At 40.2% G+C, this 14701-nt stretch overlaps 1 protein-coding gene across 3 annotated transcripts in view; it reads left to right on the top strand.

Moving 5' to 3' along the window:
• Positions 1–14701, top strand: part of SRGAP1 (SLIT-ROBO Rho GTPase activating protein 1) — a 137095-nt gene that overhangs the window by 59041 nt on the left and 63353 nt on the right. For all 3 annotated transcript variants that reach the window (XR_001921732.2, XM_018080691.2, XM_018080690.2), the window contains exons 2-3: positions 7534–7729; positions 10261–10423. Coding sequence is in view for 2 of the 3 variants with exons in the window: in XM_018080691.2 (XP_017936180.1) it covers positions 7534–7729; positions 10261–10423 (359 nt within the window). In the remaining variant the exon portion in view is untranslated. The remainder of the gene's footprint in view (positions 1–7533; positions 7730–10260; positions 10424–14701) is intronic.

The following is a 14701-nucleotide window of genomic DNA, read 5'->3' as shown; positions in this document are numbered from 1 at the left end:
AAGAAAGATTTGGGCATACTGAGTTTCTTTTTCATTTTCTCACATGCTGAAAATTTAAGTCTGCGAGGAAAGGTTCATGGTATCTTTAACAAACATAAAAAAAAGGGATGATCGAAGATCTTCAGAAGCTTCAGAGTAAGTTTTCGCATAGGTCTTGACAGTTTAGATGCCCTAAATGGATTTTTAGACACCTACTTAATGATCACCTGTCTCCTTGGAAGACAGAGATGTATGGACGCCCTCTCTCTCTCCCTCTCCTTTTATTTCCTATGACAGGATACAGACCTTTGCCATGAACACCACAGTTGGGGTAGTTTCTGCTTTCTTTTGTTCCTACATGTGTTCTGGAGCTTATTTGTTGTGTGCTGGTGGTTTGCAGAGTTAATTTGCTCATGTAGAGCTCAGGCCATTGTATCTACTCCAGCAGCAGGAGGAGAGGGCTGGGTCATGCTGGTGGAAGACCTTACATCAGAGCATTGAGGCAAAGGAGGCATCTTGCCCTTTGCTCTCTGCTCTTCTGGTTAGTGCTGTTGTGAGATGAGCTGAGGTTTCACTGGTGGGCAAAACGAAGTTCTCTCTCCTCTGAGGGACAGAAGTTTTTGTCCTCAGAGTCCCAGGTCCTGTGACCCCAGGGGCAGAGTAGGCAGTGCTCAATATTTGGTAGGACATAGTGCCAACACTTAGTTACGTGTGCAAAGGAGCAGTTGCCGCAAAAGCAGTGGCACTCAAAATGTGGTGCAGGCAGACTGCCTGCTTAAATCCACAGTCGCTTGGCAGTAACACTGTGGCAAAAGTGTCGTGCCAAGTCATGAGCTGGCGCACTGCCCTCCATTTAGACTTGGACTGTAGGCAGCCAAGTGACCAGCAGCTGTGGCTGTGAATAGCAGGAGGGCGTTAGTCCAAGAACAACAAGAAGAAAAGTTTCTTCAGCTGTATCTAGAGGTTTTCTTGGCTCTTCCAGACATGTCTTCCCATTTCAAAGGGAGTTGGAAGGTGGAAGATGCCCTAATGCAGCTGCCCCTTTTGAATCCTGTCCACAGGGATCCCCCGGTTACAGATTCTGTTTGGGGACATGTTGCTCAGTCTGTGACTGCAGTAGATAGGAGTTTCTTTGCTTGAAGGTGTAGAATGAAATTTGCAGCTGCAAGGAGAGAGCTTGTTGTTTCTGTGCTCTCTTTATTTCAGCACGACAACTGAAGTGACCTGTAAACAATTGTCTGCTTCCTGCAAATGGCTTCTACACGAGATTTCCTGCTAATGGCTGCACAAGGGCCATTTTTATCTTAAAATATGCCAAAGTGCTTGAATGAACGTGGTTTACAGATTCTAAAGGGGTTGACAGATGTCAACAGGGGCTTCAGATTCCTGAACAGCCCTTCACGTACTGGGCATGATTCTCACTCCCCATCTATTTCTACACTACAGCCTGAAGACATGTTCTGTCATAGGCAACCTCAACCACATACTCTAAAAGCCCCAAACAAACAAAAAATCTGAAACTAATTCTCTGGGAAATAGCACAAAGTCAAACATTAACTTTAGTGCTGGAATGTGCATTGCAGAGGTCACACTTTAAGTGAGGACGTGTATAAAGCTTTATGCTCCATGTACTAAGTGAAATTGTCAGAGGTCAGGGTAGAAAAAAGTCCATAAAAGCCCTGCCTTTGGAAGCTGAAGGGCATCACTGTCTCTGCAGCCACACTTCTAGCATGCTGAACACAGGGAAGTGATTTTCACTAGTCTGTCATAGAAGGTTAATGTTGTGGTACATGCTCATGATCTATTTAAAGGCATTTCTGCAGCAGCCTGTGAGATCCTCACCCCAGCATCTCACATCTTCTTTCTGCTGTCAGTCTGGTGGAATTTCCTGGCTTTTGAAGTGGATTTTCCTGCTTGTGGTCAAGGAAGATGGCAGCAAGGACCTGGGAGAGAGCGTGAGCCAAACCCCATACTGACCACAGAGCTTCCCTCGCCATTTGTCATAGAAATATTTAAAAAGCTTTCTAGCCATGGCTGTGAGAAATAAAGACTTGCTCAGCACTAGTAGCTTTAGGTTGTGTATCTCAGAGAGAAGTATTGACACCTGGGACTCAGCACCCACCATGGGTCTGATACCTCTCATCATCTTTATCTTCTTATCTGTTGAGAGGAAGGATAATGTCCCTGGGAGGTGTGGGAGCACTGATCTTAGGGGTGACATGGCATTAAGGATTACTAGCTGTGCACAGGAACACCTCCAGTCCCCTCTCAGTGATTCCTGATGCGGTTTCTCTGCTGGCAGCATCCCTGGTGGGCTGGACATAAGTGCTTTCCTGAAACAAAACCTAAACTGCAGATGTTGGCCAGCTGCATGCAGCTGGACCAAAACTCTGCTCTTCTTGGCAGAGGAGAAAAAAGCAAGTCTGCATAAAGGCAATGGCCATGCTGAAATGGAAATGATCAGTCCCCCCATGCAGCACCCCAGCTTCTAGCAGCAGGCGCAGACACGAGCAGTTATTAATGCTAAATAACTGAGGCTCAATGAGAGGCATGTAAAACTCAAGTGTCTCCAAGAAGGAACTGCAAGATGATTAATGCTCCAGTAGCTGCTTAATTATGAATGCATGTCAGTCACCAGATGATATCTAGGCTGAATTTGAGGTCCGAATTTTTTTGTATGAAATATGATCTGAATATCATAAGCATGACAATGAGGGATATGTGTGTTGATAGCTCACTGGGTAAAAAAACCCTACTAGTCTAATGGTTTGGAAATACAAAGTCTAAGATACCATATTTTGTTTTTAGTGCATTTGGTGAGACATTTTTGAGTATTTTAAAACTAATTTTTTAAAATTTTTTGTGAAGGAGGTATTTGAAGAGAGATAGGAGGTGATGTGGCTTTGCCTGGTTACCTGAGCAGACAAAACCTGCAAACATAACTATGCCTTGTGAGAACCTCTTTGTACTCTTAAATAGTTCTGATGAGTTGCTTGCTTTTGTAATCTTTTGCAGAGTGAGGCCCTGAGGCTGTTTGTATTATTACAGTAATACTAGTAGATTAATGTGTCTGCATAGTTTGTATATTGTAATAATGACTTAAATATAGCTCCTTGCCAGGCAGAATGAGAGAGCAGGTGGGAGGCTTGCAGTGCAGCCGAGAGGGTGACCAGGGAGATGCATCCAGCTCTGTGGCACCTTCCAGAGCTTTCAGCAAAGACCAAAACCCATGCCAGGGCTGCTTTGCAAGCACAAAAGTTAGTTCCACTTAAATGGGAGCTAAGGATGACAGGGCTACAACAGCTTATGTTGGGGCTTGGGCAGGAAGCATCTTGCAGCAGGCAAGCACCATGAAGCGTTCATTAGAGTTGCTTTGCTCAAGAGTTGGTAATGAGAGTTCTGAAAAGTCTCCAAGGTCTGAAGGACTAGGCATACCCTAGTGCAGCATGGCCGGAGCACTGCAGTACCTCAGGGCAGGGTGGGCCTTGCAGTGGGGAGTTCTGCAGTGGGGTGACAGTCTGCATGCCAGGGGTTGGTCTGTCAATGGGTTAATTTGGTTAATACTGTTAATTATTGTGTGCATTTATGAGTTGTGCTGTTGCTGAGGTCAGGAGGGGTTTTCCTGTGACTTTTTGGAATGCTTGATGGAGCCTGGTGCTTTTGTGTGTGTGGAAGTGAAGGTGAAGAACTTTGTTCCGTGTGGGTGTGTACCCAGCATCATTGTATGTCACATGGTAGTGTATCTCCCCACAGGTTCCTTCAGGTGAGGCACTAGCCTATAAGTGATTACACATATCTTCTCCAGGGTAATATGGTGCGTTACTGCAGTGCTATGTAAGTCATTATTTGTGATGCTGTACTGTGTGCAAAGAGGTAACCTTGATGAGTTATTTCTGGTTATGATTTGGGTGATGTCAATAGTTCAGCTTCATCCGCCTTGACTTAACTTTCAAAACAGCTATAATCTTGTCTCATTTTGCTTTCCATGGTGCATGGATTTAATCTCTTGTCAGAAGAAAATAAAGATTTATTGAAAGGTTAGATTTACATCTTCAAGACTGGTACAAACAAAACCTAATTTGACACTTAATGCAGTAATTCTGGAGGATGGTGTAAATGAGGGCATAACTGAAATAATTTTTAACATTAAAATCTTTAGATAAAACTTTACTCAGAGTTTATTGGTTTAATTGCAGTCACTTTAACTGCTTTCTTCCTTTGGTTTTGTGTTTAAATTTGGACAAAGGGTCTGGGTGGGCTTTTTCCACTTGATGTGATTTCACTCTGTTCAAGGTGCAGTATAAATGGATGGGATTCCTTCTGAGCCAGTCCCTGGCCAGAAAAGCAGTGAGTATGACTCAAAGCTTCTAAGAGGATGAAGAAGGTGTTAACTCATCCAGGGTTTAAATGAGCCTGTTCCTGGCACAAAATAGCCTGACAATTTGACATCAGCCACCTCACAGAACAGAAAAGGACGATGTCATTGTCCATTACAGCTGATACCAGTTCAATTTTGAATTTAAATATGCCAGCAAAATAGAATAAAGACAGGCACCCTTCTGTTGCCTGCTGCACTCGTCTCTGTATCTATGGAGTTCAGTCTGCTGCTTTATAACTTGGTACCTTCTTGTATTGGGTATTTGTTTCTTTGAATATAGTGCAGCAATTTTCCATGCCATTCTTTGTAACCTTAGGGAAATCACACATGTGAACTCAATGCATTTTGCAATAGCAGTGGGTAATGGGTAGTCTATGTTAGTCAGTAGTGCTTGGACAGTTGTGATTTTGCCATACACAGCCACTCAAGCTGCCTGAATATTTTGCCAATGTTTGTTGGGGGGTTTTGATGGTTGCTGGGTTTTTTTTAAATCCATGGCTCTCTCTTATCAGAAAATGGAAATCACTACATTTGTTGATCTGATTTCTTATTCATTGCCATCTCCTCAGCCTGCCAGTATGGCATTACAGATTACTGGTAAAAGAAGAATTAGAAAGTGCAGGAGCAGAATGACCTGAAATACTAGAAGGAGAACTGCTATTGAAATCACTTCTGGACTGACTGTGGTCAGCTGGCATGAGTGGAACGTGCATCTCCCCTTTTTCTCCTCCAGCAGGAGGCCAGAGGCTCAGCCCGTTGGAACCAACATGTTCTTCATCTTTGCCAAGATTCAAATAGCCAGAAATTTTAAATCTTTTTTCATAAAGCTATATGAAAAATATAACTATATATACCTATACCCCAGCTTACCACCTTACTCAGAGCTTGTACATCTCTATCAGCTTTCAGAGATCATGCCTCAATTTTGTTTTCTAATACACAAGTTTGAAGGAAGCCACTGTTGTCCACTGGAAATCCTGACGGCATCAAAAACCTAATGCAGTTTCTCTTATTTTATCTCTTGTCCCTTGTTGATTGTTTCTTATATTTCTGTTCATATATTCCTGTTTCTAAAATCTTTCTAATTCCTGTTGCTATGGTAAAAGCCTACCTAAAAAAGAAGAATTATAGCAGCAAGATACACTGACCTACAAAATAATCAGAACATAGTTGTTCCATATAGAGCTTTGCTTTCGAAGTAACTGCTAGAAAATCTGTAGTTGGAAAGGGAGATGGCCAAAGTATAGGGACCATGTACATGGATCTTATTAAAAACTCCAGCTTATGGACAAAATTGCTGCTTTTGATCAGTGAATTTGTACAATTGGTTTCCCATACGAGGAGTTTTCGATGATTGCAATATTAACAGTAGTTGACACCCAAAAAGGTGGTATTGAGTTTTTGTTTCTGTTGTTAACCTTCCAACTCCAATTGGTTTCCCATACGCAGGAATTTTCCATGATTGCAATATTAACGGTGGTGGACACCCAAAAAAGTGGTATTGAGTTTTTGTTTCTGTTGTTAACCTTCCAGCTCCAATGTGGTTTCCTCCTCCATGTGGAAGAATGTCATTGATATAGTGTTGTATTACAGTGGCTCATCCTTGCTGGAGGCATGGTTTCTCTTCCAACAAACCTGACTGGAAATGAAGTGAAAACCAAACCTGAATTTTTTGGTTCCCCTCCCAGACTGTAAAAATGGATGGTCTCATTAATGATTAACACAGCAGCTGGTAGCTCAAAGGAGATCTGGAAGAAAATACTGCAGTGTCTCTCTCCTCCAGTAAATATGTTGGCGTAACAGTTTTCTGTACTCGTATTACCTTATTTTGGTATACACATTTGAATCCCAGCAGGGTGGATCTCTGCCTTCATACCTGTTTTAAGATCAGTAAGGATGCATTACATCCTAGTTGCATCAGATCATTTTTGGCAATGTTATTGCTACTTACTGGTTGGCAGTTCCATATGATGTTAGCATGATTTCTAGAACACTCTTCTATTTCAAACTGTACGGTGGGCATCTAAGATTTCTACCATGTTGTAGCCCACAGCATGGTTACATCATTAAGAATCAAGTAAAAGCTGGCAACAATTTTGCATTTACTTGGACATTACTTCTGGTTGGTTTGCTATCAATAGGTCCTTGTTATAGCATTAAACTGTTTAAAATATATACATACGTTATTGCCACAAAATGTGTATTCCCATGTTTACTGAACAGCTGACAAAACTGTAATGAACCCTAAAAAACTGCAGGAATGTTTCTAGACTGAGTGTTCTCAAAATGAGATTAACTGCTTAGCAGTCAGGAAATAAAAGTGCTAATAACAAAAACAAAACCCCAAAATAAAACCCGTACCACATAGTAATTGTGCATTTGGTCAACAGTGGTAAGAAATCTGGAGGCTTTTCCCTGTTGGTCCAGCAGAGAACTGTGAGCATATATTCTCTTCTAAATTATCTGATATTTTTAATGTTAAAAAATGTACCGTGATCTCTGGGACCTTGTGCAAATTTTCAAGTAGTTATCTCCAAGTATAATTACACTTTTTCCTCTATATTTGCTATAAAATATTGGTGAATTAATGTATACTATATCAGTTCCCTCCCTGGCAGAGATGGGGCAGATATGGAAGCTCACTGTGCAGAGTTACAGTGGATAATGGCTCCAGAGTTTATCACAAGGTTGTTTCCATGGTGTGCATGATGATACCAACAAGCACGGTCCACCTGGCAGTCAGCAAGCTGATCCTAGCCCAAACAGTGCATCTTTATTCTCCCATTTATTAGGGCAGTATAAGGAGCTGCTACTCAAATGGTTGCACACCACCTCCTGCAAGGAGATCACTCCCAGCTGAATTTTGTGCTAATGCCAGAGGCCTGGAAGAGGATGGAAGGTGGAGCCGGTCTTCTGCTCACCTGAGCCCAGCGGAGTCCTGAGCCCCTGCCATAGCTATTTGTGAGACAGACAGCAAGTGGGGGATGCTGGGCATAAGCACGTGGTGGCAGAAGTGAGAGCTGCCACTGCTGCGTTCCACCACAGGACCTGAAATCCATATCCAGCTGGTGGAGCTGTGAGGCTGAAGTGTGCTGGAGCATTTGTAATTTTGGTTGGTAACTCTCAATTCTCATTTGCTTTCACTGACCTGACTGGTTCTGTGTTTCTTTCATTAGAGATCCGAGCTCAACTTGTTGAGCAGCAGAAATGCCTGGAGCAGCAGACTGAAATGAGAGTGCAACTTCTTCAGGATCTGCAGGATTTCTTCCGCAAGAAGTCAGAAATAGAGATGGAGTATTCCCGAAACCTGGAAAAACTGGCAGAGAGGTTCATGGCAAAAACAAGAAGTACAAAGGATCATCAGCAGTACAAGTAAGAGAGATTTGCTTCCCTGTCGCCCCCATGTTAGCTGTTGCTACAGTGCTGCACCACTCTTTGCTTCCGCTGGTTTGGACTACTGCTAGCTTTGAGCCCAGGTTCAAAGGCCTGTTTAAAATTCCCACCCGTGTTTAGCAGTGTAGCAGTTCTCACTGCAGTCAAAGGTAGATGAGTGCCTAAATACTGTTGTTGATTTGGCCCTGTGCAGTTATTCATATAATGCTTCTGACAAATGATTTCAGTTTGTTAAAAAGTAAGTTGCACATATATTATCCCTAACCTACCATATGGATTTTAAGTCACCCAAAATACAGCCAATATCTAGAAGAGATGCAGAGCCCCAAAAGTGCTTGAAAGTTGTGTACTGATCTGTACTGGAGTTGATAAGATTTTAAAGTGTCTAAATGAAGGTCAGTCAACATTGCAACAAAAGAAGACGATTTTGGCCAAAAAAGGCATTAATAAAGAAAACTGTTTTGATTTGTTATTGCATGTGAACTCTGCTGCCTCTTGACCTCTGATGATGGAAATTAGGATGGTGTGAATTTTATGCCTTGCTTATGATTTAATGTATCCCCTTTCATGGCATAGTATCTTTTGTGCAGAACAGAAGTGGTCAGGTAGTATTTGGCTAAACCTGTATACAGTATGTTTTCTGAAGTATTTCAAGCATTACTTGCTGACATAGCTCAAGTCAGGAAAATAACCAGATGAGACTGATTACTGAATGCGTTTGTCTGGCCCTGTTACGCTTAGGGGTATAAAACAATATTTTACTGTTTGTAAATTGAAAAATAAGTACCTTTTTCCACTGTTCACTCAGTGCTGTGCTAGAGATAGAGCTGTTGTTTCAGGACAAAAGTCTTTTCTAAATACATCTGGCAAAGGAAAGGTTAATCCAGATACAGCTTGTGCAGTTCAAAGAGCATTAACATGTATTTCTTAAAATTCATTTAAGTGACTCAATGATTCTCTGAAATAGCCAACGTGTGCATATGTCACCACTTCAGAGAGGGCCCTGGCTTCCATTCTGCTTGTGGCAAAATCTTTTTTCCTTGTGCATACAAACATCTTTACTTGTTCTTAAACATGTTAAATCCAGACTGGCATTTGTGCACAGGGGTTATGACTGGAGTCCTGCCTTTGACTTTGTTCTGCAATTCTCTGCTTTGAGAAGAGGTTACTGCAAAAATCACCTTAGCTGTTGGTCCCCAGAACTGTTCCCACCATTCCCTCCAGAAGAATCAGGTCTGTGGAATTGGCTTTGGGACATGCAGAAGCAATAAGGAGCAAGTAATATCAGCATGGTCCTTCAGGAGTGCTCGTGTTGGCTGACCTGGCTGATAAAACCCTGAAGCTCCTTGCTGTGATTAACACTGTTAAGATGTCCATCTCAGGATGTTTCCTTAACTCACTTCTGATTGATAGCAAAGAAAACACTAATGATTAAGAAAAGACTTTTGTCTGTTAATTATTCGTTACTGCTTTGATTCTGAGGGTGAGAGCTAAAAGTAGACAATTAGATAGGAATTTAAGGACATATTTCTAATAGTGAGAATAGTTAATTATTAGAACAATTTACCAAGAGTTGAAGGAGTTTCAGTTCATCACTACCTCTACCTGTTTTATCTTCACATGCTCGATAGTTTTGACTATAGGATAATCCCTATATAAGAAGGAAAAAAAAAGAGGAGCAAGTTTCTAGAGCAGTTAGTTGAAGGGCAAACTTAATAATAAAATTTCAGTGAAATCATAAGACATGTTACAAATAGTTTTTTGTTGTCCGTGAAACAGTTGTTGAACTACCTATATTTTTATTCTCCTTTGTGTGAAAGAAATGAGAAGTCGTCTGTGATTTCACTTCTCACTGTATGAAGGCTTGGAGTGGACCTACATTGCAAAAAGTCTGTCACAGGAATTCAGAACTGGATCACTGTGGAAAAAGTCCAGTCCTGCTGTTTGTCTTGTAATTGACCCCTCTAGGGCTAGCAGTAACAGTGTATTTATGAATGCTAGTCACAGAATATGGATACTTGTGACATGTTCTTCTACTTTTACAGCAGTTATACAAATCCAGTGTAGGGAAACAGCTACGCCTGCAGTTTTGCTCATGAAGGATTTGGGATGTGCTATGCAGTGCTTGTTTATTTCTAATGTCAAAAATTAATTACTGTTACTCTTTTGGCAGTGACCTTTATTGATTTTGAATATTTACATGGAGTTCATCTGTAAACAACTGTAAGCTTTGTGGCAAGATATTTTTATACTTTCAGGTGGCTTGCAGTGTTCTAAATTCTTATACTTTTTCTATGTTTTTGCATCCATGCCTCATGAGACTTGTAGAATGCATTTTAAAAGTAATCTGAGGCTTGCCTAACCCGAGTTATTCCAAAAATTGATTGTCTGTTCAGAAGCAGCTATTTTTACATAACAAGTTATGACTGTAAATGTCAGTGAGATGTTTGTATTAATAATGTAACTTTCTCATTTCTATACATAATACATGTGTGTATCTCCTTTCTTAGGAAAGACCAGAACCTCTTGTCACCAGTGAATTGCTGGTACTTACTCCTGAACCAAGTGAGAAGAGAAAGCAAAGACCATGCAACGTTGAGCGATATCTACCTGAACAACGTGATCATGAGGTTCATGCAGATAAGTGAAGACTCCACCAGAATGTTCAAGAAGGTAATGTCTCTCCTGCAGTCCTCCATGCAGACTTGTAAGATGCGTCAGGGAGGCAAAAGTGTCCTAATAGGTAACCTTTGAGGAGAAGATTCAGCACACATAGCATAAAATCTGTTTTAGCATCCATATAAATTCTTCATGACTGTTCTCACGAACCAAATCCTTAGCACTAAAATGCCTGGGATCCTGCTGTCTATGCTGGTGACCTTAAGAGCTGAATCACAAATATCCAAAAGGCAGGGAAAAAAGCCTGTCTTTCTCTCAAAAGCACACTTGCCTACCCATGCAGAAAGGAAACAGTTTTCACTTAGGACTCCCAAAATAGTAATGCTATATTAATGAATTATTTGTAAAACCAGTATTTCATTGTGACTGAAACAGATTGAAACCAGAGCAAGGGTTTGCCGTGTAGTGCTTTGACATAAAGATGGTAGCATATGCTGCAATTCTCCTAAAAGTGTTTACTACTTCCTAGTAGTAAATATGGACATACACTTTTGATAACATAACTACTTCTATTAGATCATTAAAGCATTGTTTCTGTACATGTTTGTTCTTGTCCATGCCTGTTATGTATTTTCATAACACATACAATGTGTAAATCCCTCATGTGCTAAGCAAGCACTCTAGGCAACCTTAGCTCGAGATCTACATAATGTGTTTGCAGTCATTGTTGTTATAATATTCAGAAACTAAAAATAGATTATAAATGCATATCCATTAGTCACGGTTGGATGCCGCTAAGCAAGTGTCATACAAAAGAGTTCAAAAAGAATAAAAGTTAAAAAACATAAAGTGTGTTACTAAGTGATAGCAAAGGTATCATGTTAATGTTTTCAAAAGAGGAAACTGGTTGAAGTTTATAGTTTCTCAATCAGTAGTGGTCTGTTCATATAATATGTCATATGTTCATATAATACATATAACTATAATTCACTAACCACTAAACTTAGTAATGTGAAAGATTATTGTAGAAGTTGAACAGATAATGGGGAAAGTGATTTGAACGTATTGCAGCACTGTCTATGTAGAGAGATCTCAGAGTTGCAAACCAGTAGAGGTTTTTTTGGTATTGAATCTGGAATAGTTTTTCAGTCACTTATGTTCCTAGCTCAGAAATATCTTCTTCACTAGGTGTGCATTATTACATTAGCCTGTTTGCTTTTGGTGTAGTTCAGTTCTTTGTCACTGGAAATCCAGGAGAATGAGACTTCACATTCTGCTTCTCAGTGTTAGCTGTTACTGGCTTTTTCCATCTTGCTGGTGGTGCATGTCTGTTCTCAAATGAAACTTTTCCATGAAGTGACCACAACATTTTCTAGAGGGATGTAGTTTGAATTCTGTCTTGAGATTGGCTCCAACTTGAATTGTAGTAGTGAAAAAATCAAACAATTTCCTCATTTCCTGGCCATGCTTACCACTAGAGTATTGTTTTGTTCCCTCTCCTATGTGGGATATAGCACAAGTCGTAAGTCTGTAGCAACCCCTTTCTCTACTCCTGTAAAAAGTGTGTGCAGTACCCAATGATGGTCTCTATGAAATGTAGTGATAGGGTGTCTGTGCCCCTTAGTCTTTGTACCTTTTCCTTGTCTCGCTCTCTGTTCTTCCTCATTCTGGTTCTTCCTTTTGTGTACATCTGTACCTCTGTCTCAACATTTGGATTCCTTTGGGGAAATGGTCTCTACTGGTTCTAGCTTACATGTTCTAATGAGACAGGATATGTTGTATTCAGATACCTGATTGTACAAGGCTTTGCTGTCTAGTCTGGCCTACTTAACATGTAGATAGTCATTATTTTTGTTCTCCCAGGAGCTATTTGTCATTCTTTTTTTTCCAGGGGTCAGGAACTGGCATCTGTGTAAATGTACTAAATGTAGGACAAAGATAGGATCTAGTTCAGGGATTTTTTAGCATTTATATGAAGACATTATATCAGGTCTCATACTTTCAGACAGGCACTTAAGCTCTTCTTCGTTTTAGTTGCTGGCATATAAAAGCAGTACATATTGCTGTTCATGCCTGGCCTTCATGCTGCACGTAAAATTACAAAAATAAAGTAACAGAGTTTAAACCTTGCATGCTTGTGTGTTTCTTCAGGCAGATGGGGTAGCTGGCCTCATGGGGACAATTAAAGAATAAAGTAATAAGGAAAAATGTCAAGCAGAAGGGAGAAGTATTATGCAGAACATTTCGTGCAGTGATTCTGGTTACCCCAGCATTAATAATCAACTGTATAAACACATACCCACAAAATCCTTGAGCAGATTTGTATATTTATAATTTATAAACATGTATTTTCTTTGGACAGAAATCTAAATGAACCAAGATGAACATATCTTCCAATCTTTGCAGTTAAAGATGCTGGAGAAGCCAAGCACAATAAATATTTTAGTTCCATAATCTGCCTATTAACAAGGAATATGACTACCTGCTGCCTCTATTTGATGTTATAAAGATTGTGGCATACAGAGAGATTTTTTGCTTCATTTTCTTAAACATTTGAATGTTTAAAGGATAACAAAGCTGTTTGTTGCTATCGACTGGCAAATCTGGGACAAAATTTTGCTACGAGTTGGTTCCGTCATTGTCATTGTCAGCTTATGAAAACTCCTCAAAAGAAGGGTTCTCACTTCGACTAGAGACCAGTAGCAGACTCATTTAAAAGCAATAGTCACAGAATATTTTCCCTAAATGATGTAACTGAGATTAGCATTATGCATACTAAATACAGACACTAAAGAATTCCCGGAAAAACTGAACTGACTCTTAAATTTTAGTTAAAATAGACAAGGGAGTAAAGTTTGAGTGCCAAATTATGCTCTAACTGAAATGGATGGAAAAATTCTAGCAGACTTCAATGAAAATGTATTAATGTGGAATAAAAATTTAAGTTTCTCAGACATATAAATCTCAACAACATCAGTAGGACCACTGATGTGCTGAAAGTTGAGCACATACTGAAAGGGGGGTTTAGATGCACTTGTCTGTTGCATGGCTGCAATCAGGGAAAAAAATACACTACTGTCTTCTAATGCCCTTGAACCAGATTAGTAGCATATATAATATTTTTAGCAGGAATTTGCATGTGCTCTAACATTTTTATGTTCTTTGTTCTTTTGTTTAATAGGTGCTCACTCATTTCTCTAGGACACAGTGAATAAAGAAGCACCTCAGTGATTGATTGTCAGATTTTAATAGCCTGATTAGAGTTATCAACTTAGCGCCAGGAAAATGAGTGCTGCATCTTACATTCTGTTGTTTGGCTACCCTGAGTGCAGGCTCCTAGAGGAGCACGCCATTCAGACATGCTGAACTACTGCAGGGAATAGGTAGCATAAAAAAGAAATAGGAGAGTCATTAACCACTGAAAATAAATGCACTTCTTATCTGGTGCTCTAACACACTGTATATTACACACTAAAACCTGTATCGCTTGCCTCTCAAGTCAGTTTTTCTTTATCTTAAATGCTAATGTAAAATGTGTTGGTTCTTGAAAATTAATCCCTTTTATACTGCTGAGGTTAACCAAATTTCCTGATTTTTTTGACTACAAAATCTTTCATCAGAAAAATGCAACAACTGACATGTTATCTGTCACTACAGACACCCTCTGTAGGTTGGAGTCCACTGATGAACTGGTGAAAGGATGATTCTTCTATGATTGCGTGGCATTGCTAGGCTGTCTCTTTTCCATTTTTACTCTTTTTGCTGATCACCTCCCTCCTCTTTTTGCTTCCCATTTTAAAACCTGTTGTCCTTTTCTAAAGCATCTTCCTCTTTCTCTGCTGTGATCTATTCTATCCGCTTTCAAATTAATCATTGATCACTGTGTTGCCCTGGAAAAGTCCATGTGTGCATGTTGGCCAGTAAATCCTGAGCAAACTGAGGGCTGGACCGCTTGTGTTGCAGTGCTGGACAAAGCTCTAAAGGAGCAAAGAGAAGAAACGGGCCCTACTAAATAGTGATTATTCACTAAATCCTCAACTCATCTGGTGTCTATTTGCATTAAGGTGTAACTGCATTAAGAGCAGAAAAGGAGGGTGCATCCTCCAGTGAACTGCTGTGTGCTTTGCTTACAACAAAATTTGCAAGGGATAAAGTGAAAACTGGTTTGGTGTTTTCTGTCTCACCTTCTCAGACTTTTGCACTACCAGGTTAAGGCATCCTGCCTTAGAATCACTGTTACTTATTTGGGGCTTGACTTCTCACAGCCTCGAGATGGCTGTGACCAACAGTTGAAAGGGATAAATTGATTGAAGCTAGAGTTCATCTAGAGTT

The sequence above is a fragment of the Manacus vitellinus genome, unplaced genomic scaffold (genome assembly GCF_001715985.3).
Source record: "Manacus vitellinus isolate BGI_N305 unplaced genomic scaffold, ASM171598v3 scaffold_5_pilon, whole genome shotgun sequence".
NCBI lineage: Eukaryota > Metazoa > Chordata > Aves > Passeriformes > Pipridae > Manacus > Manacus vitellinus.
Note: the sequence above shows the minus strand (reverse complement) of the source record. Positions and strands in the feature narration are given on the sequence as shown.